Source organism: Branchiostoma floridae, chromosome 18, assembly GCF_000003815.2.
Source record: "Branchiostoma floridae strain S238N-H82 chromosome 18, Bfl_VNyyK, whole genome shotgun sequence".
NCBI lineage: Eukaryota > Metazoa > Chordata > Leptocardii > Amphioxiformes > Branchiostomatidae > Branchiostoma > Branchiostoma floridae.
Window position 1 is genome coordinate 16,728,595 of NC_049996.1, and position 23,761 is coordinate 16,752,355.

Below are 23,761 nucleotides of genomic sequence, written 5' to 3' on the forward strand. Positions count from 1 at the left end.
CCCAACCACCGTATCGGACAGAACCTGACGTGTTTACATGTTTTCTCTGGTTGTTTGTTTGTTTATTGTTGTGTGTGTGTAAACATTTTGCTGTATGTGTCCCCAGGTTGTTGAGTGGATCCTGGGTACAGGGCAGCAAATGTTGGGCTCCAACCATCGTATCGGACAGAACCTGACATCAGCAGAGTCGTACAGGAAGGAACACGAACAGATACAGCTTAGGTGTACCGTGAGTATCTAGGGACAGTTTATTTCCTCTTAATATCAACCTACCCAGGAGTAGGAATACTGGCAAAATTACTGTGTTCTTACTTCAGTCATTTCTGAGCTCATGTTGTGCTAGTGCACTGACAGAAGTAACAAAATGTAAACTGTTTACTCCCTGGATGTTTTTGCAAATTAGTAATTGGACAGAAGTAATAAAATGTGTTTTCTCTCATTATATTTGAAGTACTTGAAACTAAAACAGGAAAAAAGCTTAAAAATGATGGTTCTGAATTTATAAAATTGAACTATTTTCTCCCAGGATATTTTTGCAAAGTAACCAAAACTTTAACAGGAAAAAAACTTAAAGATGATGGTTCTGAGGTAACAAAATGTAACTGTTTTCTCCCAGGATATTTTTACAAAGTAGCCAAAACTTAAACAAGAAAAAAGCTTAAAAATGGAGATTCTAAAGTTGCTAAATTGAACTACTGTAATTCCTGTTTTATTAACGGTAACTTTATGTTCACGGTTTTCACGGTGACGTCTGTGCCGCGAAGTTATCATTGCCGTTAAAAAATCATTCGTCTTTCGCCCCCCTCCCCCTTCTCCGCTACCATCCAAGTACTTAGAACTATTACTTACTAGTACGTTACGAATGTCTTATCCATTCACACAACACACTTTCAACACGCATCGATCGCCACAATAACAACTCAAACACAAATTCTCCTCAAGAAATAAAACATTTATTCTACAAGCACAAAATTGTGTCATTTCTTTTACTTATGTTCATGTTTACGTTACGATAACATAAACCGCTATTTTGTTTACATCGCCGCTAGCAGGCAGCATGTGTACATTTACAAACTAAAAAACTACTACAGTGCTATTCAAGCAAGGAATTACTACAGGATCATCACTGAAAGTACTAGTACTAGTACAAAAAATGACTCGTATATTTGTACAACTACAGCTAGCGATACATAAAAAAAATGTTACAAAATGGCGGTACCCAAGCCAAGCGTTAGACAAAGGAATTTTCAACAAAGTCGCGGAATTTCAGGTGATGAGTACAAATAAACCAGCGAATTTACTGAAATACCAGTATGTTGTAAAAATAAAAGTTGATTCAACACATATACGATACAGGGAGTCATTATTGTATAGAAATGTGCCACCGGCGACCGGAGGAAAAAGAAACATATCGGCTTTGTTTACTAACAAAACTTACGTACACGCCGTGACATGGCTGCGATAACAATCTACTTAGTACATTATCATAGTTTAACTAGATTTCTACAAGTTAAAAACAGAACAAAAAATAAAACTGAGTAGTACCGGTCTTTACAAATACAAGTAATGGCTATGGAATTACAGCAACTAAGATTCACAACAATAATAGCGGGGAAATTTTTACGACTAGAAACGTGGCAAACAAAACTCCGCTTACATGCCGAAAAAAAGACGTTCGTTTCATAATTCTGAGTTGGAACTACTGTAAATATCGGAGAGATAAACTCTTCACCTCCTTGTGTACAATTTGTGTACAATTTGTGTCCACAAATTACGCTGAAAGTTTAAAACTTAGCGCCGTCTTTCACGCCGAAAATATTTCAAAATGGCGCCCGCGTCGCTTGTGTTTGGCGTGGGTATCCCGTCAGCCTATGCGGCAAATGTGATTGCGACATATCAGGGGTCATTGGCCCTGTTGCGTTCCGTGCGCTGTCATCAAATCACGGCCGAAACAGGCCGACTTTCTTTTGGTGAACCGCCGCCACCGCGAACATAGAGTGCCGTTAACACTTAATTTTTTCTCACACCGCGAAATTTTGCTACCGTGAACATAAAGTGAATTACAGTATTTTCTCCCAGGATATATTTGCATAGTCATTTGCATAGTACTTGTAACTAAAACAGGAAAAAAGCTTTAAAATGGTGGTTCTGAAGTTACAAAATTGAACTATTTTCTCCCAGGATGTTTTTGCGAAGTACTCTGAGCTGACCCACAAGGCCGAGCTTCTGCTCCAGGAGGGATACGGAGTGACTGATGACATCAAGGCCCAGCGGGACTACATGGACACCGTGTGCCGCAACTTCGCCTCACGCATGGAGCGCAGGCGCAACCTGCTCGTGTCCTCTGTCAAGTTCCTCAGAGTGGCACAGGGGGTAATTATATGTACTTCCATACTTCTTTTACTGATACATGGGTTGCCCAAGTGCTTTGGAATGAAGATGGGCACCACCATAGGCACAAAGTATGTCAAGTTCCTCCGAGTAGCACAGGGGGTGAATTTTTCCAGGCTTATATATAAGTAACTGTTATAAACCTTAAAAGTAAAAGTGATCTTGTTCCAGTTTTAGCTCTATGAAGAGCTAGTCTTCCACTGGTCGTGACAGAGAGAACAGGCGCTATGTACAGTGTTTACAGGTTCATTGCTCTAGGGAAATTTCTGTAGCTCTTTTCCAGTGCACTTAAAACTTAGCAGCACAGATTGTAATAGCTTGATATTTGCTGAACTGTGACTGGTTAAACCACCTAGGGAATCCTGCACCTGGCCTATAAAAGCCAGATCACATTGTAATGTGCTCATTCAAGCTCTGGCCATTGAAAAAGCCACACACAAGGCGAAACTAGTCTGATGGTAGTTCTGAACGGGAAGTATTCGGCTACAGCGTCTTTTCTGAAAATTTGGCGTGAGTGTGTGCGGTTGGCTTGAGGTTGTCCACTTCTTCTTGTCTTCAGTAAGTTTAAGTTCTCATTTTCCATCCTTGCAGCTGTCTCGTGCCTTGGACAGTTTGCTAGAACAGGTGTTAAGTGATACGATACCTGAAGACGTCCAGGCAGCAGAGCGAGCCATCGCCAGGATACAGGAGTTTGGAGAGAACGTGGGTAAGTACTGAGAATACATGTGATGTACTCTTCCCTTTACTTGTTACAAATGAAATCAAATCAAACTTTATTTAATCGAACTTGGCAGTCAAAAATTCAGACTGAATTGTGCCGATTTTACAAATAAGTTCCAACAAGTTAATACTGCATATTCACTGGCAATTAAAATCAACAGATAGGTGGAATACATTTTTAAAACCATTTCTTGTGTCAGTTAAAATCTCTTCACGACGTACATTCAACACAACAACATAAAAACGACATGTATATATATAGGCAAGTGAACGATATTGCACAGAAGATAGGATTACAGGCGGTGTGTTTATGGCAATGTCTCTTTCTGCTCTTTCTACCATCATCAAAACGAGAAGAGTTAAAACTGTACTTGTTGTACTTGATTGCTATACATTTTAACGCCAGTCTGTCTCTTGTGGGAGAGTGAACTGATCTTGTTATCAATTCACTCACCCTCCGAGTTTGACAATGATAAGTTTGACAATCACATACTGAGGTGTACCTTACCATGCCTTTGGAGAAGTTTGGTGGGTTTCTTTATCATAGTATTATAGTTCATCTTTTGAATAAATGAACAATATGTCTTGAAAACAGCATTTGGGGATTTGAATCTCTGTGACAACCATTCATTCATTCATTCGTCCCATAGCCTTTTAATCAACGATTAATTAGCCGTAGGGGCAGCACAACATGTTATGCTGTATCAATAGGCATTTTAGTCCCCTGGCGGCGCCTATCTCCTCTCCGGGGCGTGGAAAGTCGTGTAAAGTGCCTTTCCCAAGGGCACAAGATCGGTGGCACGACAGACGGATTCGAACCCGCAACCTCTCGATGCAGATCCGAACATGCTATCACTGCTCCACACGGTCCCACTACAAACTACATTTCTCGTGTTAGAAAGTTGCACTGTGTAGAATACGGGTGAAGTTTGAAAATTTCTCGTTAAACTTTGCATATTTTTGCCTTTTTCAGAGAGAGAGTTTAAGGAAGCGATGAAGGAAGGACAGGTCCTTATGGACCTCCTTAGTGGCCTGGTTAAAGACGCCTTCGGGAAAGACATCACTCCGGACCACACTCGAGACTTCCAACACACCAAGAACAAACTAGAGGACCTGGAGAGGAGGAAACTCAGGTAAGACTTTCAGACATATAAGTTAAAAGAATCTAGACAGAAGAAAACTCAAGACATTCAGATGTCTTAAGAACTAAGTTAAAGGATCTTAGATAGGAAAAAAACTCGGGCAAGATGTCCAGACATCTTAAGAACAAAGTTAAAGGATCTAGAGAGGAGAACACTCAGGTAAGATGTCAGCCATCTTCCTCCCACAATTTAGTTTCTTTATATGCTTTAAAACGTTTTGCCGTAAAGCACTATAGCTTCAAGTATGATTGAATGTGTTACCTATTTTGGAGTATTCTTTGGTACTTGAAGACATGCATGATTCTATCTTTTCTTGACTGCACAAATGACTTCAAGAAAATGGTCAAAGTAGATGGGTGGTCTTTCTGCAGAGATGGTAGAACTGGTTTGACCATATATGGTATGCTCTAGCATGGCTGCTGGGTGTCAGGTTGCCTGGTATTGATCTTTGCCCTTGTGTGACCTTCAGGTGTGATGAGCTGGGTGACGTGCGGAAATTGCGGCTTCAGCAGATTCTGCAGCTACGCACCTGCGAGAGGGACGCAAATCAGGTGGGGACTGCTTTGCCTGCTACACCTGATCCTTCGTAGATGTACAAAATGGGGGCGGGGATAAAACTGCATGCTACACCTGTTGGGGGGCGTTGACGAGAGAGGATCGCTTTACATCTGAAGTTCTGAACCTTTGTGTATGTTACAGAATTGGGGGTGGATGATATTGCTGGCTACACCTACACCTTACCTAGTCCCTTGACCTCCAGGTCGTTGGGGAGACAAGGTAGAAATGAAGCTGGAGAGTTGTATAAGAGGGGGTATTGATGAAAAGAGGATCAAATTGCCTGTTACATTGCAAATGAAGACAGGAATTTAGAATCGGGAATAAAAGGCCCTATTTCTTACTTTTCATAAAACAAACAATCATGTCATAAGTAAACCAAGAGAGCCATATCAGTAGATCATTTTTGACAGAAGTGATAGAGATTTCTTGTCAATCCTTACCCAGGCAATCCAGTGGCTAGAGGAGCTGTGTGGGGTGATGGAGATGATGATGATGGTGATGATGATGATGTTGATGATGATGATGATGTTTATCCCTACCCAGGCTATCCAGTGGCTAGAGGAGCTGTGTGGGGTGATGGTGATGATGATGATGATGATGTTGATGATGATGATGATGTTGATGATGTTTATCCCTACCCAGGCTATCCAGTGGCTAGAGGAGCTGTGTGGGGTGATGGTGAAGACTCACACTGACGTGGGGAAGACGGCAGGGGAAGCCGGGAGACTGAAGGAGGAACATGACAAGTTCCAGTCTACTGCTAAGGTAAAAAGTCAAAACTATATCCATCATATAGACATAGATATATATGATAAACTGGATAGTGTGTGGGAGTGATAGCAACACTCATAATACATACCTACAACTTACAGATTTAAGTAAATTTAAGAAAACTTGCAACTACAACTTCCAAAGCTGAAATTGTTCAGACTTAGCATTAAGAAACTCCTGATGTTGCAGAAAACAGAAGGCAAAGTATTTAAGACCCTAAGTAATGTGTGAAAAATACTCTTCAAGAGCTGGAAAGAGATGTTTAGTTGACTGGTCTCATTAATAATGCAGAATGTAAGAAGTTTCTTTGTAACCGCAGAGCACGTATGACTGTATGAAACTGCTGTTGTCACAGTTATCAAGTACCTTTCTTCTGTCTGTTTGTAACCCCAGAGCAACTATGACTGTAAACCTCTGTTGTCACAGTTATCAAGTACTTTTCTTGTGTTTGTGTGTAGCTCCATAGCACTTATGGCTGTACACTGCTGTAGTAAAAGTTAGCAAGTACTTTTCTTGTGTTTGTAGTCTCAGAGCACTTATGAATGTAAAACTGTTGTCACACCCTCTCATTTTGTTTCTTTGTAACACTCTTGCACATACGACTATAAAGTGCTGAAGTCACAGTACCTTTCTTGTGTCTGTTTGTAACCCCAGAGCACATACAGTTATGACTGTAAACTGTTTTAGCCACATTTATTGAGTACCCTCTCATGTCTGTTTGTAACCCCAGAGCACATATGACTGTAATGTGTCACATTTACTGACTACCTTTCTTGTGTCTGTAACTCCAGAGCACGTATGACTGTAATGTGTCACATTTACTGACTACCTGTCTTGTGTCTGTAACTCCAGAGCACGTATGACTATGGGAAGCAGCTTCTCCAGGCTGCCCTGGTGTTGAGGCGCTCCTGCCACTACAACTGCCAACCCAACCACTTCATGGCAGTCAGGCTGGAGAAGGCTTGGAACAAGTTCTCCAAGGTATGCAAACATTTGTCAGTATGTATCTGTAGATAGTATCATATATTTCCATATAGTGTGATATTATATAATGAGTATCTCTAGATACATTTCAAACAGACTACAAGACATTATGACGTACATGTATAAAGACTTAATTATACACTGATGGAAAGATGCCTTGTTTTGGGACAAAACAACTTTTGCCTGGTACTGCTATTTTTGTAATAGTTAGACACATTTTGTGGTTTGAATACAAAACATATTGGAGGAAAGTTGCTATGAATGGAATTAAAGCAGTGATACCCCTACAGATTTTATAAGAGAGTATTTAGAAAGAAGAGAACAAACAAGCAGTATTGTGCTTGCAGTACCAACACTGGACAATAGGGGGAGTTGCTGTACCATCGTCTGGGAAGACAGCAGCCTTGATGACATGTTATTGTTGTGTTGTCATACTTGTATTGATATTTTTAACATTCTGTACCAGCTTTTATGTTTCAAAAGCAGTATTTTTTTTAGAAGATCTTGTATAGTAATATGTTTATTTTTTTTCACTGTTTCTTGCAGTGTTTGGATGAGAGAGCCTCTAGACTGTTCATCACGCATGACTTTCACAAGAAAGCCGACACAGTAAGCTCTTCAAAATGTTTCATCCTCCCGATTTAACTAAAATGTTAATTCTTGAGAGAGACATTTACATTTGTAGAGTATATTTATTTGTCAATGCATGTAGTATTGATACAGTCAAACCTGGATTCAGCAGACTCAAGGGACTGACAAAAATGGTAGCCGAGGACAGGTTGAGGTTAATAATAATAATAATAATAATAATATCGGGTGTATTTTGCAGCCAGTAGGTACCCAAAGTGAGGGTAATGAGGCTGTTTAACGTGGTCGAGGCACCTCCTCGAGCACGGGACCCCCGTTTTACGTCCGTCAAGGAAGAGGATTTCGTGAAACTTTGAAAAAACTTGAAATGTGCTGTTTTGGTATGGCTTGTGACTGGAGTCGCACTGTACATGCAGTTGCCTGTGCAAGTTGGTTATATAACCAGGTAACATGATGAAATGCCATGTTGGACAATTGTAACTTGATCCATAGCTGCCATATGCATGTTACCTGTGCTTTGTCCCGTCCAGCTCCTGTTGGACATGTGTAACCTGATCCCAGTGCTGTTTTTGTCCTGTCCAGCTCCTGTTGGACATGCGTAACCTGATCCTTGTGCTGCTTTTGTCCTGTCCAGCTCCTGTTGGACATGCGTAACCTGATCCCAGTGCTGTTTTTGTCCTGTCCAGCTCCTGTTGGACATGCGTAACCTGATCCCAGTGCTGTTTTTGTCCTGTCCAGCTCCTGTTGGACATGCGTAACCTGATCCCAGTGCTGTTTTTGTCCTGTCCAGCTCCTGTTGGACATGCGTAACCTGATCCCAGTGCTGTTTTTGTCCTGTCCAGCTCCTGTTGGACATGTGTAACCTGATCCCAGTGCTGTTTTTGTCCTGTCCAGCTCCTGTTGGACATGCGTAACCTGATCCCAGTGCTGTTTTTGTCCTGTCCAGCTCCTGTTGGACATGCGTAACCTGATCCCAGTGCTGTTTTTGTCCTGTCCAGCTCCTGTTGGACATGCGTAACCTGATCCCTGTGCTGTTTTTGCCCCGTCCAGCTCCTGTTAGACATGCGTAACCTGATCCACAGCATGCAGCTGGGCGCTGCAGCCGACTCGCTCCAGGAAAGCGCGGCCAGCATGATAGTGAGAAGAAGAGAAGAGACGGAGGATGAGTATGAGGAAACGATGAGGATGGGGAACTCCCTGATGGTGCGCCTCGCCATGCCCATTATGGACAAGACCAGGTCGGCTCACCGCTTGTTGTTCTGCAAATTTTTGCTCTCTGAGGCCACACTAATTTAAATTGTTGGTTCACAGATTTTTTTTAAAGTAGAAATATAGCAAGCGGACATATTAAAACGAGAGGGCAGGGAGTAAAACCTGAATATGACTGTATTCTCTTCATAAAACTGAGTGCACCAAGGCACAAACTTGGTCCTCATCTTTTGTTGTTCTGCAAGTTACATCCATTTTGTGGAGAAGTGGTTTGAATGCACAGGAAAATTGCTAAGAATGGAATGAAAGCAGTGCAAACCCAGCAGATTTTGTTAGACTTAGAGAGTACTGAGAAAGAAGAAGAGAGCATCAACACAACAAGCAGTATTGTGCTTGCAGTACCAATATTGGACAATAGGTGGAGCTGCTGTATCATGGTCTGAGACCAGACCAGGTCAGCTCATCGTTTATTGTACTTTCTAAAGAAGCATGGAAGGTTCTTTCATGCAAATCACTCTAAGTGTGCATAGTTGTTTTCTGTTGTTGTTTGTTGTTTACCAGTCAACACAAGATTGCAGAAGACACCCGAGAGGCCATCGACCTTGTGCAAAAGGAGTCGATAGCGTGCATAGTTATTTACTGTTGTTGTTTATTGTTTACCAGTCAGCACAAGATTGCAGAAGACACACGAGAGGCCATCGACCTTGTGCAAAAGGAGTTGACAGTGTGCATAGTTGTTTACTGTTGTTGTTTATTGTTTACCAGTCAGCACAAGATTGCGGAGGACACCCGAGAGGCCATCGACCTTGTGCAGAAGAAGCAGAAGCAGCTTGACGTGCGTAAGAAGGAGGCTGAAGACGTCTGGAAGGAGAACCGGAAGAGACTTGAGGCTCCGCTCAAGATCCGGCAGCTGCACAGGGAGATGAAGCAGGTGAGCTTCCAGGACACCAGGCGGTGAGAGTTATCGCTCAGGCTCGTGATAATTATCAGTCCGAGTTATGATAATTATCAGTGCATACACCAATATTTATCAGTTGTGATATTTAACAGTTGTTAACACAGGGAGATAAAGCAGGTGAGCTTCCAGGACACCAGGCGGTGAGAATTATCGCTCAGACTCGTGATAATTATCAGTCCGAGTTATGATGATTATCAGTGCACACACCAATGTTTATCAGTTGTGATAACTTAACAGTTGTTAACATAGGGAGATGAAGCAGGTGAGCTTCCAGGACACCAGGCGATGAGAGTTATCGCTCAGGCTCGTGATAATTATCAGTTGGAGATATGATAAGTATCAGTGCTCACACCAATATTTATCAGTTGTTATAACTTAACAGTTGTTAAAACAGGGAGATGAAACAGGTGAGCTTCCAGGACACCAGGCGGTGAGAATTATCAGTTGGAGATATGATAATTATCAGGAGTTATGATAACTGTAATGTTTGATAGCTTATTATCACTATCAGCTGGCGACTATAATACGATAACTGGGTCAGAATCATAATAATTATCAGTCCGTGTTATGATAATTATCAGTCCAGGCACTGATAAACTGATAATCATCAGGAGTTGTGATAGCTGTAACAGATGATAACTGGTTATCAGTATTAGTTGGCTATTATCACTATAAAATGATAACTGGACCAGAGTCATGATAATTATCGACAATGACAGTCGATGATTATCAGTCAGAGTTATGATAATTATCAGTGCAGAATTTGATAATTATCAACAGTTGATAACTGGTTATCGCTATTAGATGGCACCTATGATACGATAACTGGATCAGAGTCACGATAATTATCAGTATCTAGCATGGTATCCCCACAATTCTTGTTCCTGCTTATGTTGATAATTTGTTATCATTGTTTACTGATTACTGCAGTGTGATGATATTGGTTATCAACTTTGGGCAAGATGGTGATAATTATCAATTGGAGATGATGATGACAACCTGTCTAACTTATTTTAACAAACGTTAAGTTAGAATTTAGGACTAGGCATCAGGTAGATGTTAATATGCCCATCTTCCAAGCATTTAGATAGTTTTATCCGGCTACCTCTGTTAAGTATTTATCGCTTTTAGTAAGTCAGTAACTCCTAGTCATTGTTAGTTAAACTAAGCTGACAATAACTTCTTGTTTGCCTGATGGTAGGCTGACAGGAGGTAATAAAACAATAAGCAATAGACAAATACCTGTAAGGCGTAGCCTTCAGGCTTGTTAGAGCTGGGGTTAGCAACATGGTTTTTCTCAACATTACATACATATTTGCATACAAGTAGACGATAGATGAAATGATATCATGTTAGGTAAAATTCATCTGGGCACAAGGCCTGGGCATCTCAAGGTTTTTCCCATCCAAATCTCCAATTAGCTGCAAGATCTTGGCAGCTGAAACACACATAGTTGTAACTTCATGTCTCAGAAATTTGAAGACAGCCGCAAGTGTTTGTCTTGGTTTCCAGCCAGGAGTCTTGAAGAATCTTGCCTTCATTAAGTTCTTGTGGGTAAACAGTTTGGGAAGAAGTTGCCAAATTTAGTCTCAAGACTGGTACATACGCCCCAACTCAGCCGTATGAGTTCTTTACTTGCCAAATTTTATGTACTACTCTAAAATGTGTTTGTTTGGGCAGACTGCATTTCTGTAGCTTCTGTCTTTGAACATGTGTATTTTGCCCATGACAGTAAATTCTTTTAATATCCACATTTTTTGACAGGTCTGAAGAATTTGCCAAATATAGTATTTTCAGAACCCAGTCATCTAATGTCTTCACTTGCCAAATTATATGTACTCTGAAATGTTTTGGGCTTATTTTTGTGTGAGTTCTGTGTTGGAAACAGGAAAATTTTTATCTTGCCAGAAACAAAACATGCTTTTAAAAATTGACATTTTCCCTACCCTGTTATTGTTTTATGATGGTTCATAATGTTTCGTTGTGGTTACTTCAGATTTTGTTGAGTAGGACTAAAAATAAAGTTGATATCATATGTCAGCGTAGTTAGAGGAGGGAAGAGTTTCACAGTTACCGGTACAACAAATTTAATTCCGACAATTGCAGAAAATCAAGTCCTGCAAAGGTGATCATGTGACTATAAGTATTGAAAATCTTCCTGTTGCTATGTAATCAACTTATTATTTACACATTCAGTGATTCAGGCCATGTTTTTGTGCCAAATTCATGACTTACGGTTCTCATAAATGAGTGAAAGAGAAGTATAAGGAAATTTAAGTGTGCTTTAAGCTGAGATTTGTACTGTAGGCTGCTATAATACAACCTTTTGCCAATACTGAGTTTTCAAAATGCTGCTGGATTCTCTGTGCCATGTATAGTAGAAGTTCCCCATGAAATACTTTCAGGGCTTTTTTGAGGGACATTGTCTTGTTAAGTTATTGCATATTTTGTTGCTTTTCGATAATATCTTATTGCGTGTAGTACATGTACAAAAGGTCCTTCTGGAAAATGCTTCCTAAGAACTTAATCTTGTAACTTATATCTGCTTGCTGCTTAACAGTTTATTGTGTATGCAGAAGATAACGTGTGACAATCATGACAACGATAACGTGACATGATTTGCCAAACTCGAGTGATTTTGTTGCATAGTAGAGAACATTTGTTGTGTACATACCAAAATGTATATGGTGTACAAGCCATACGCTGATGTTCAATGAAGGCTACAGTAGTGTTAGATGCTTAGGCCATACCAAATGAATGTCTTGGTTCAGGGTTTGTGAAAGATAATACTGAATTAGACAAAAAATGAAGAAAAAAAGAATCCAAAATATTCGTTGCTGGGAGAATATATTGAGGTTGGTCAAAGTTTTCTTCCCTTTGGTTTCATTTTGGCATCTTGGATGTTTTTTACCTTTGAATTGTTTTATCCGAGAACCATAGAAATGATTTGGTGTGGCCTTTTATATTGGTTGTGTTGCCTTGACTCTGATCTCTGTATCCCACTGTTTCCCAAAACCCTGAAATTCCCAGCTAAACTGACCATTCCTTACTTAGATATATACACCCCCGCTAATGTTTTAAACAGGCTATTATTCTGCAAAATTTTGTCATTTCAAACTCAAAACGTACCCACTTCAAAATGGGACAAGACGAGACAAAAATCTTTTGATTTTGATGTCGGCCGTTTTTCTGGATTTTAGGGTACTTGGGGTTCAGTTGGGCAGATTTGTTTTGTTTGATTTTGTTGCTTTTTTGTTGCTTTGTTGCATTTATAAAGAAAAAAATCCAACTGTGAGATATGAAATTTGTTGTGCTTCATCTTTTGTGGAAATAAAGTTTTCTTTTGTCTGATTTGAAACTTGTTTCCGTTTGTTTATTTTCTGTGTGTTTGTCTTGTCTGTAACAAGTGGGAAAATCAAAATTACAAAAGGCCTGCATTGAAACATTTGCCTTCTCTGTTCTTATGGTAGAATTCCTTCTCCCTTCCCAACAAATGTTAGAATGCCTCTTATGGTAGAATTCCTCTTTCCGTTCCAACATATGGTAGAATTCCTTGTGCCTTTTCAACTTTCCCCTCCACCTGAAAAAAATCCTCTTCTATAATCAGGGCTCAAAATTCATTTTTGGGATTAGGTGCACTGGTGCACCCAGTTTAAAAAATTGGGTGCACCAAAAGCTTTTTGGGTGCACCACTTAAATTTAAGTAGAATGTCAAGAAAACCTAATAACAAAACTTAGTTACAAGCTATCAAATTCTTATACAAGTAACATGACAGACATTTTTATTATCTTTCCAACACTTAGATGTCAAGAATATCATGTATACTAACATACTTGATATCTTTCCATACATAAACCTATGAAAATATTTTGGTGCACCCTGTGCACCCACTGACAAAAATTGGGTGCACAGTTCCAATTTTGGGTGCACCTGGGTGCACATGCACCCAGTATTTCGAGCCCTGATAATATATGGTAGGGAGGTACATGTATGCATTGGCATTTCGGATGGTGACTCACATGTATGAGGGAGAATCATGCATAAGATGTAAGACAGTAGTTAAGTGTCAAACCTCTGCACATAAAACAACCCAACACACATAATTCTCTGAATGCATTAAAGTTCGCAGGGATTTAATCTTGCGGTAGCGGGAAAAAAGGACTTTTCGCGGTGGTTTTAAATTTGCGGTAGCACCATGCACTGTAGTCTCTTACTGCCATGGAAAAATGTCTGCGATGGTTTAAATTTCGCGGTGAAACGGCCATGGCAAAAACCGCAAACATTTAACCACTGAGGAAGTGTCTACATTTACAGTAATATGGAGGAGAGGTCTTTCTTAGACCTGTCAGAGAATGGAGAAAATCTTTTTGAAATGTCTCAAAGACATCCTGGCTGGTTGCCCAGAAGGAGAGTAAACTTTATTTAGTAGCCTGATTCAGCAGAAGAATCAGGGAGAAATCTGTTTGTTATTAGACAAAATTCCCACAGCCAAGAATAGAGCCTCACTAATCCTCAGGACTTCTTCTGAAGTCCACCAGTGCTTAAAAAGCCAAAACACCTAGATCAAGTGGTTAACATTTCTTAATGTATTATAGTTTCTTAAGTTCCGGCAACTCTAAGTTAAAGTAATTGTTTCAGATTGTTTTTTTCTTTTCTTTTGAAATTGAAGAAAGTGAACTTTCAAGTTCATACCTCTTGTATGAAAAAATATACACAAGATTTAAACATGGGTCACAAAGTATTGATCCATGGAGAAAAGTGCATGGCTGTCTTTCCTGCCCCCTGTATAAAAATGGGTCAGTCCCAGGTCCAATATGTTTGTATTAGTTCTGGGTAAGTGCATTCCTGATCAGGGGGAGTGGGTGGTGACTGACCAAACAACATATTTCTGTCACCCCTTTGTCAAAGAATGGTTCAGTCCCAACTCCAATATGTTTGTATTAGTTCTGGGTGAGTGCATTGTTGATCAGGGGGAGCATGTCGTGACTGACCAAACATGTTTGGGAGCAAGGACCGAGAGTGTCCACATGCTACGGCATGCACAGGTAAATATTGTTGCACAGGTGAGGCTGCACACCTGTATACAGGTACGACAGGTGAGAAACTAGGACACACCTGAAGTTCTTGGTAACATATAGAGGGATTCACTATAACATCATATTTTCTTGCTATGCAAGTCCTAGAGTCTTCATTACTTTATATGATAGATGATTTTTCTCAACATTTTCCCAGGTTTTCTCACACGTAATACAGCTCAGGACCAACCATTCACCAAACAAACAAAAGAATAATGTTTGAAACTTATTGATAACTTTATTGATTGGCAATCATGTACATATTTGAAATGACCCCAAAAGTTATGTAAAATGTATTCTGAGTCTGAGGGCTTAGTTTTTGATAGATATCAAAGTTTTTTTTTTCCCATCTACCCCACTGTCAAGCCTGCACCATCCCCTTCAACACCCATCCTCCCCTCTAAACCAACAATGGTTTGTCCCATTCCCCAGATAGCAGTGTGCCCTGGGCCATGCCCATACTTGGTCAGGGGGAGGGAAGCACCCTAGTACAAACAGATGGGCACTTATTATCACCCAGATGTGACATTACCAAACCCCACATCAAAAGTGAGGGCTGGAGAGAGTAAATAAGGCTTCCGCAAGTTAATTAAAAGGTTTGCATCAAGGCAGCTAATACTCAAAGTAGTAGAAGTGGTTGCAGTTCTATGATGATGATGAATTAAAGAATAAGAATGGAAAAGACACCTGTCAAAAAAGTTTTGCAGAAGTTACATTTACAGCAAGTTTCCTTTGTAACTTTTATTCTCTACGTAGTACGTGAAAAAAAAAAAGTGTACTGTGAGTGAGTGGTTGTTATTAAAATTAAACCTGATAGCTTTTATCATAAAGATAACTTCCTCCAGTATGAAATGAATTTCCCCCGTACTACTACCGGACTACAAGGACCATTGAACATTTGAGGTCATTCTATTGTTCTGTCTCTCAGTCTCTCTTCTTTCATTCTCACCCTGGAGAACTTTCTTAAAGTTAAACTTAAAAGAAAGACACTAGACATTGTGTCAGCCAGAAGTTAAGATAGCATAAGGAATCTTTTTTTCTGATCCTCCCTAAAATTAATTTCCAGTCTTTGAATTGATAACAATAATGGTTTAAAATTGTATCAACATTAGAAAGGAGTTTTAGTTGTCCAATAAAACAAATAACATGGATATTTTTTCACCTGAAAAGAATGTACATGTTCTGAAATCTGAATCATTTGAGAAATCTGGTTGATTCCTTCAATGCCATCATATTTAGACGTTGCTTGTTGTTGCATGGGTTCCTGACAGGTCTAGAAATGGGTTCATTTAGTAGGGAAAGCATAAACCAGCAGGGATAGTAAAGGGACAGATGTCTTTGATAAATAGTGGAACTGTAGTTCGTCTCCAGAGACGAACACTTTTCATCTTCTTCAAGCCATTCTAGGATTAGAAGTTACTCTACTCTAGCTGACTCAAAAACTCTAGCTGACCAAACAACAAGGAAAATGAAAACTGGGTCAGCACAAGACAAACACTCCAAGTAATAAAACATTCTAACCAAAACAGTAACAGATTTTCCCCTGTGACTACTTTTTGCCAGTCTATTTATCCCAGGTCCTACAGAGTGCACATGGTTTGAGTTGTGAATCTCCAGGGGTGAGTCCAAAGTGTCCCTTGGTGTTCCCACAGTTTGCTGGGAGGTTCTGTCAGTGTAGTCTCTATCTGCTGTGTGTTCTGCAGTGTTTGCGGGTGTGCGTGTTGTGATAGCGCAGTGACGATTACCCCGCTTGTTTGCTGCGCTTGTTTGTAAGGATCGACTGCTGATCTAGAAAACATTTCTTAAGGAAAACAAAGAAGCTTCAAGATTGTCTTGAAGTAAGTAAGAAGGGTCGATCCTTGGAGTTATCAAGAAGGCATGTTTGTAGCGTCTTGGTTCGTAGCACCGTGTTTTGTCTAAGACATTTACTTTCAGGTAAGTCTTGTGTTTGCTGTTTGTTACCTCCTTGTTGCATGGTGAGGCAGTGGCATGTGAATATTGCATTAATTTATTACTAGTAGTCACACTGTGTGTGGAGAATGATAATCAAATTGTGTCTGGTTCCATGCTAAACAGAATTCTAATCTCACTGTCACAAAGTTGTGCTAATGTTTTAACTCTTTAGACAGTATTTCTTAAAGGATTTTAGATTGTCAGCTTCCTTATACTTATGTGTGACAGCAGCTAGACTGACAGTGTATGTGTATGATTGTTTATTTTCAGGCTTACGATGTCGTGTGCATGTGTATGAGTGTTGAGTGGGTGCTTAGAATATCCAGAACTTTGTTGTGCCTTTACATGCCCGTAGCCAGGATTTTGGTTGGGGGGGTTCTTTTTAGTAATTGTGGGACCATCGAGCGCCGCAGGCGCGAGACTACCTGGGGGGGTCCGGGGGCATGCTCCCTCGGAAAAATTTGTCCGGGGAAAGTTTGAAATCTGGACCCTCTGAAAAGCCATTTCCTGCACTTTCTGGGGCAAATTTTGCTGATAGACTCACTAAGATTGACTGAAATGTCTATCAGGGAAAAATGCAAATCAGTCATGCCTTTGAAAAAAAATCTTGGACATGAAAAAGTGGACCTTCGAGCCTGAAAAAGTGGACCTTTTGAGCGTGTGGGGGGGTTCTTCTGAACCCCCCCTGGCTACGGGCATGCTTGACTATGAAACCTCTTACTGTCACACACAGCACTGTTTCCATATTTGGCCAGTAAAACTTATCCCCACTTTTCTGTCTACATTTTTTATCGTGTCCGTAAGTCCATCTTGACGTCTTGCTGAATTTCCACTTGGTGTTTCAGAGAACCAAGGAGGTGTTTTGGTATTAGAATACAATTTCCACACTGTACATGTACATGTCCAAACTAAATAGGACACTGAGAAAATTGATACCCTGTATATGATTTTTGAGAGTGAGTATACGTTTTCCTCCCAACCCTCTGTTTTCACCTTGCCCTAAACCATCGATCCTGCAATTGCTTTTAATTTTCTCTTTGTCCAACAACCAAAGAAATAAATTTGTGTGGCCTGAGAGTCAGCAGGGGCCCAAAGAGAGCAATCACAGTGATAATGGTCCCACAGGAGGACCTGGTGCCTTCCTGACACTCTCCAAGCAGAGGTTAGGCTCTGGCTGTTTTTTTTACGTTTTTTTAGTCATTTTTCTCAGGCTTTCTACTTTGTATTGTATCTTGTATTGTCAAAACCTAGGCCGGACACAGCAAGATAAAATACAAAATACGAAGCCCGATAAAAACGACTAAAAAAAACGTTAAAAAACACAGCCGGAGCCTAACCTCTGCTTGGAGCGTACCTTCCTGATACCACCCACCTCAAACAGGTGTCATCAAGGTGTGCCAGGTAAACCCTGTCCTCACACGCCTGACTGAGTCTCGAGACTGTGATTTCACTGGTTAAGATCTTAGTTCAAGACACTACCTTCTGGCTGCCTGGGTTTTATAGGACGCAAAGCCTGGAGCTGTTTTCACTTAGGCCATGTTGATTTGATTATATGGATGACATCCTCTGGGAACCCAAAGCTGATGGGGTGTGCAAAAAGTTAGGCAAAGGGAGACTGAGGTGTCTTCATAAGTGGTTTGGAGGATTAAATGGAAGATGAAACATGGAGAGTATGGTAGCCAGCATCTGTCCTTCAGTCCTTTGAAGGAATTTTGTAGCTGGGGACTGAAAAAGGTTTTCCCCATTCCGTCCCCTGGGACAGACAAAAATTGATATGTAAAGATATAAAAAAAATGAAACCCATGTGTTCTTCTTCACCGAAACAGATGTCATTGAACAGTTTTGTCTACAAGCAAAATTTGCACCTCAAAATGCAGGAAATAGTGTTTCAGAGGGTCTTGATTAAAAAAGTTTCTGGGACCCAGACCCCCTAGAAATAATGCGCACCGTCACGCCATTCAAAATCAAGGGGACTGAAAATGATTTCAGGCTGGCTACAACCCTGGAATGGTATATTGAACAATAGATTTAGACTGTTTACAAATTGTTTAGGTTTTTTTGTTTCTTACATTTCACTCTATTGCAGATGTATATTGTTATGGACTAGTGAAACAATATGTTACACTAATCCAAATAAAGCAAACAAATAAACAGTTTCTTTGACTAAAGTATTGACTTTATTTGGAGGAATATTGATGTTTGTGTACATGTAGATGTCATCCATGTAATCGAATCAAAGATTGGCCTTAGGCCATGTTGATTTGATTATCTGGATGACATCCGCGCTCGCACCAATTTTTGCCGTTTCCAAAAAAAAAAAAGTTTTCCACCACACAATAAATTGTACAAAGCAGCTGTAAAATGAGCACAAATAGTCCTCAGATTGAAAAAAAGTATCAGAAAACAGATAATTAATCATAGTCTAATGCCAAAGAATGCCAAAATAAATCTAAACTCAAAGAATAAGATGTGAAAGGACAGAAAGAAAAAAATCTTCTGTTGGTAGGGGGAGGTACCAGTACAGAAATTCAGGTCCCGTTCAGGTCCAGAGAAAACTTGAGAACTGGCAATACTCAAAACAATGGTGAGTTTTGCTACAAAGGAATCTATTTGGTGGACTATTGGACTCCCAGTAGCATTTAAAAATCCCATCTCCAAGTAATAAGGGTTAACTGGCTTTGTACCTTTGACTGTAGAAACTTGGTACAATTGACTATAAACTCTACTTGACTTCCTCTTGTTGTCTTCCTGGCCCCTGGTAAGACCCCAAATGCCTGCCAGCATAGTGTGTGACCATTTTGTAATTGGCGAAACCTGTTCCTCTGATTTTTTTTCCAGGTCTGTTTTTTCGGATTGGTCCAAGAAGAAAACAAATTGTCTTGCACCCGTATAATGTACTGGTCCCTACACCTAACTGTTGGTATACCATACTATGTGTGTTTAGTCCTATGTTCAACATTCCTGGCCACTTTGATTTCATACTGGAGGCAACTTTTTTGGGGGGGGGGGGCAAACTTTTTTTTTATTCGCTCGTTCGCATCAATTTTGGAGTTCCCAGAGGATGTCATCCATATACTCAAATCAACATGGCCTTATAAAAAAGTTCATAGAATGGCAGGAGGAAACTCGAATACCTTGAAAGGCTGAACAGGTGAAAATGTATGAAAACGAGATGCAACAACTGGAAAGTCTGCTGCAGTACCAAGCAAACCCACTCACCTCACCTCACCTCACCTCACCTCACCGGTCCCATAGCCTCACCGGCCGTAGGGGCAGCAATGCCATCAACATAAGTTTTCCACCTTTGTCTGTCCTCAGCCAAGGTTGCCAGATGTGTAAACCCACTAGTGAAAACCCACTAGTGGGCCCATAATCTAATAATTTGCCAGATAGTGGAAACCCACTAGTGGGCCCATAATCTAATAATTTTTTGATAGGTGAAGCCCCAACCATACACCAAATTTTATAGCAGTAAATGATCCATCCATAGCTTCTTTAGTTGTGTTGCTATTAAATGAATAAAATAAAAAAAATGTTTGTTACACTACCTAAAACACATCCTTCTTGGCATGGCAAAAACAAAAGTGATTCATTTGATAGACAGGTAACAATTGGATGAACAGCAAGGTACAGAAGCAGGGTTACTGATCGCTGAACCACACATGCCACCACTTTCTCCTGTCCTTCACCACGCAAATGTTGGCATTCCAGAAACTTCTAACCTTGTAGGGACAGCATTGTGTTATAGCAAACACAAGGCCTGTCATAATTCACTCACTGGCAAGGTTTTCTCCAGTTTGGGTTGCACAGACTAGACTAGACAAGTAGTACATGTACTACATAACTAAATTAATTTCACGCTGGCCTTATTTCTTGGTAGAAGAGAAAAAGAGGTTTTCGCAGTGTTGTGAATTTACGCTTGAAACAATTCTGTTAATTTATGGATTTATTTGTTTGTAAAGTAGTTATAAAAGAACCAAACATACTTCTTGACAAATAGTAGGGGTGACCCGGTAGCAAAGCTGTATTGCATTGCTAATAGTACAGTGGAAGCCAGTTAATTGCACATCGGATTAACGCACACTTCTGTTAACTGCACGGAAATCTAGAATCCCCAACTGGTGCGGTCCTGCTAGATAACTTCGCATTATTGCACAAGCCGGATAATTGCACCAATTTTGCTGGCTAAAAGGCCGTGCAATTAAGCGGCTTCTACTGTACTAGGAAACGAAAAAGAAAAAAAAATCACGCTTTGTGTATTTTCAATTTGATAATGCTTCAGGTGTTGAAAATTCAGCAGAGTTTGGAGAATCAAAGACTTAAACGGAAGATGCAAACATAACTGGTGTAGAAAATTTTGTAAAAGTTAATTAATTCAAGTACTGACAAAAAAGCCTATTCAAGATGAACAGGTAGGTCTTCTAAGAGAATACAAAGCCTTTGGTGCATTCACATATACAGAAAAAGTGGATGCGGTCTTAGAATTTTTCTTGAACGCCACCATCTTAAACTGATTACGGAAGAATCTCCTGATCACCAAGTGGGCTGGAGTCCCAGCTGCAATTAGCACTGATGTTGGAGATCAGGACTTTTCTGATAACTCCACTGCCAAGGGCAATGTTTCTGTCTTTAAACTGGAGCAGGCCTCTGGACAGGTTTAAGTTGACGAATAATCCTAAAAATTCTTGTCCTTTGGCTGTACAAATTTCAGCCATCATTCAATTTCCAGATCGGTGTTTTGGCATGTTTTATTCAAATTTAGAAATTCAGAATTGTTTTAAAATTTATAACACTGCAAAAACCTACCGGTTCTGAAACGTTTATGGCAAATATGAACTTCAGAACCTGTATTGCTTGTTCTTTTCCTGCACACTAAGTTCTTTTCTTTTCATTCATGTGTTTGTAGACTTGAATGGTTCCATGATTTTCAGTCAATAATCGAAAGCCAGATGTCTCCTCAAAACAAATTCTGCACTACATTCCTGAAGTACCTACAACTTTCAACCTACTTTTTTTTCTCTTATAAGCCTCCTTCTCTTTCAACATACATGTTCTTCCTACAGTATTTGTGATAACTAGTGATTAATTGATATATTAGTTGTCAATCAACATTTCAAAGGCGCAACTTTTCCTCCGTCAGTTTCCATGATAAAACAGCTGCGCACTCTGTTATGTTTTTTCCAAGATTCCTCTTCAATTCTTATTCTCTGTGCTCTGTCAGGTTTTGAAATGAAGAAAATAAAAACCCAGACCTCTCTCCCCCCATCCCTGTTCATAACTCCCTGTTTTCCCAGAGTGTTGGAGCCCAGTGCCCATATATAGCCAGTGCCTATGCAGTCTGTATACAGAGTGGGGTGTGTGTTTGATACAAACCCCAGTCCGGCTCGCTTCTGCATGGTTGTGCATGTCTGTGTGTGTGTCTCCCCTCATGCCTCCTTGGTAACATACTCCCACGTCCATCTCGTAAAATAAAAAAAACCTAGAAAAACATTCGTCATCGCCATGGAAACCGCGATTAACGGGCAGGTGAACGGGGATGCGGCGAACGGAGCGTCGACGACCATCAGCACGATCGTGGTGCAGTCAGGCAGAGGCAAGATCGTGGTGGCCATCCTGCGTGTGAGTACTATCTCCGCTTCGCCTCCCCTTATCTTATTCCTCTGACAGACGTCATTACCACACTTCCCTCTCCATTACTTAAGAAATTCCTCCACCCTGAGACCTTCTTGGGGTGCTGGGTTTCTTGTGACATTTAAGAATCAACTGGACTTAAGTCGTGTTTCGTTTCCTTGTAGCTCGATTTGGGTTAGCAGTGCGTTCTGAGCTTATCTGTGTTTTCCTTTGTAGAGCTTGGGCTGCTCCAGTTCTATTTGTTGGTTCATAGATTTATGAAGATAATAGAACCAGATGATCAACATTTGGGTCTTGGGGGAAAGGAAAGTTTGTACAATACATAGTTTTATGGAGTGAATGAAGTATTTCAAATTCTCTTTCCAGCCTTCTGTTTTCACCTTGTTAAATCTTTACTTTAAAATTGGTGAGTACCAAGGAAATGATCAATTTTGGCCTTATCTGGGGAACACACTGGTTTATTTACACAAGAAATCATGCTGAACTAGAAAATCAACATAAAAACTAAGGGAAAAGGAAAATAAACTTTTTCACTCAATTATCTGTTTACAGACATTGCTTGCCCTCTTGCTGAATGTTGGAGGAGCAAGGAATATTAATGCTTTGGCCTTATTGAACGAATGTGCAGGTTTACACAAGAAATAATTATGGTGAACTAGAAAATAAACATGTAAACAGATTCCAACTGGAAGCAGTCGATCCCTGCCTTGGTACACACAGTTTCAGGGTCTTACGGTTTACATACATCTTTTATTTATTGTAATCTATTTACGTCTTGGATTCTTGCTTAATTTTTACTTTTCCACTCAAGTTGGATCTCTTGGTTGTCAGATTTCCAGAAAAGAATTCTAGATACATTGTAAATGTAAGATTGAACATGAAAGTCTGAGGGAAAGACTACCTTTTTTTTTACAAACAAACAGCTTCAGTTAATGAACAGAGTCAGATGCATTTAGTTTTCTTCCTAGCCCTCTTAGTTCATGACGTGACCTCTTGCTCAAGTCAAAGTTTACATGAAAATGTCTAAGAAAAAGTAATGAACTGAAAGAAATAAAGATCAACATATTAAGAGTCTCAGAGGTAACGCAAACCCAAGTTTTATATTCTTAGTTCTCAGTTTACAAACATTTTGGCTTCTTCTTGTTTGATTTTTATTCTATGTCTGCAAACCAGAGAAATGCATGTATAAGGCTCAATCTGTTGGATTGGGAATCTGCTGGCTTGTGTAAGAAGTTATTAGGGAATACACTGTAGGTAGTTCACAAACATTTTGGTTTCTTCTTGTTTGATTTTTGTCCTACATGTATGTCTGAAACCAGAGAATTGCATTAGGCTTCTCTGTTGGATTGGGAATGCGCTGGTTTGCGTAAGAAGTTATCGGGGAATAGTTAGTTTACAAACATTTTGGCTTCTTCTTGTTCAATTTTTATTCTACGACTGCAAACCAGAGAAATGCATTAGGCTTCTCTGTTGGATTGGGAATGCGCTGGTTTGCGTAAGAAGTTATCGGGGAATAGATAGTTTACAAACATTTTGGTTTCTTCTTGTTCGATTTTTATTCTACGTCTGCAAACCAGAGAAATGCATTAGGCAGAATCTGTTGGATTGGGAATGCGCTGGTTTGCGTAAGAAGTTTTCGGGGAATAGTTAGTTTGCAAACATTTTTACTTCTTGTTTGATTTTTGTCCTACATGTATGTCTGCAAACCAGAGAAATGCATTAGGCTGAATCTGGAATCTGGGAATGCGCTGGTTTGCGTAAGAAGTTATCGGGGAATAGG

The 23,761-nt window shown here is 40.1% G+C and overlaps 1 protein-coding gene across 1 annotated transcript in view; it reads left to right on the forward strand.

Moving 5' to 3' along the window:
• Positions 1-23,761, forward strand: part of LOC118405510 (SEC14 domain and spectrin repeat-containing protein 1-B-like) — a gene marked incomplete at its 3' end in the record, with an annotated part of 56,230 nt that overhangs the window by 16,086 nt on the left and 16,383 nt on the right. Inside the window, 10 exon segments of the mRNA XM_035805013.1 lie at positions 107-229; positions 2,182-2,373; positions 2,926-3,097; positions 4,085-4,244; positions 4,723-4,804; positions 5,454-5,576; positions 6,435-6,563; positions 7,113-7,175; positions 8,205-8,392; positions 9,129-9,294. Of these exon segments, the coding sequence (XP_035660906.1) occupies positions 107-229; positions 2,182-2,373; positions 2,926-3,097; positions 4,085-4,244; positions 4,723-4,804; positions 5,454-5,576; positions 6,435-6,563; positions 7,113-7,175; positions 8,205-8,392; positions 9,129-9,294 (1,398 nt within the window).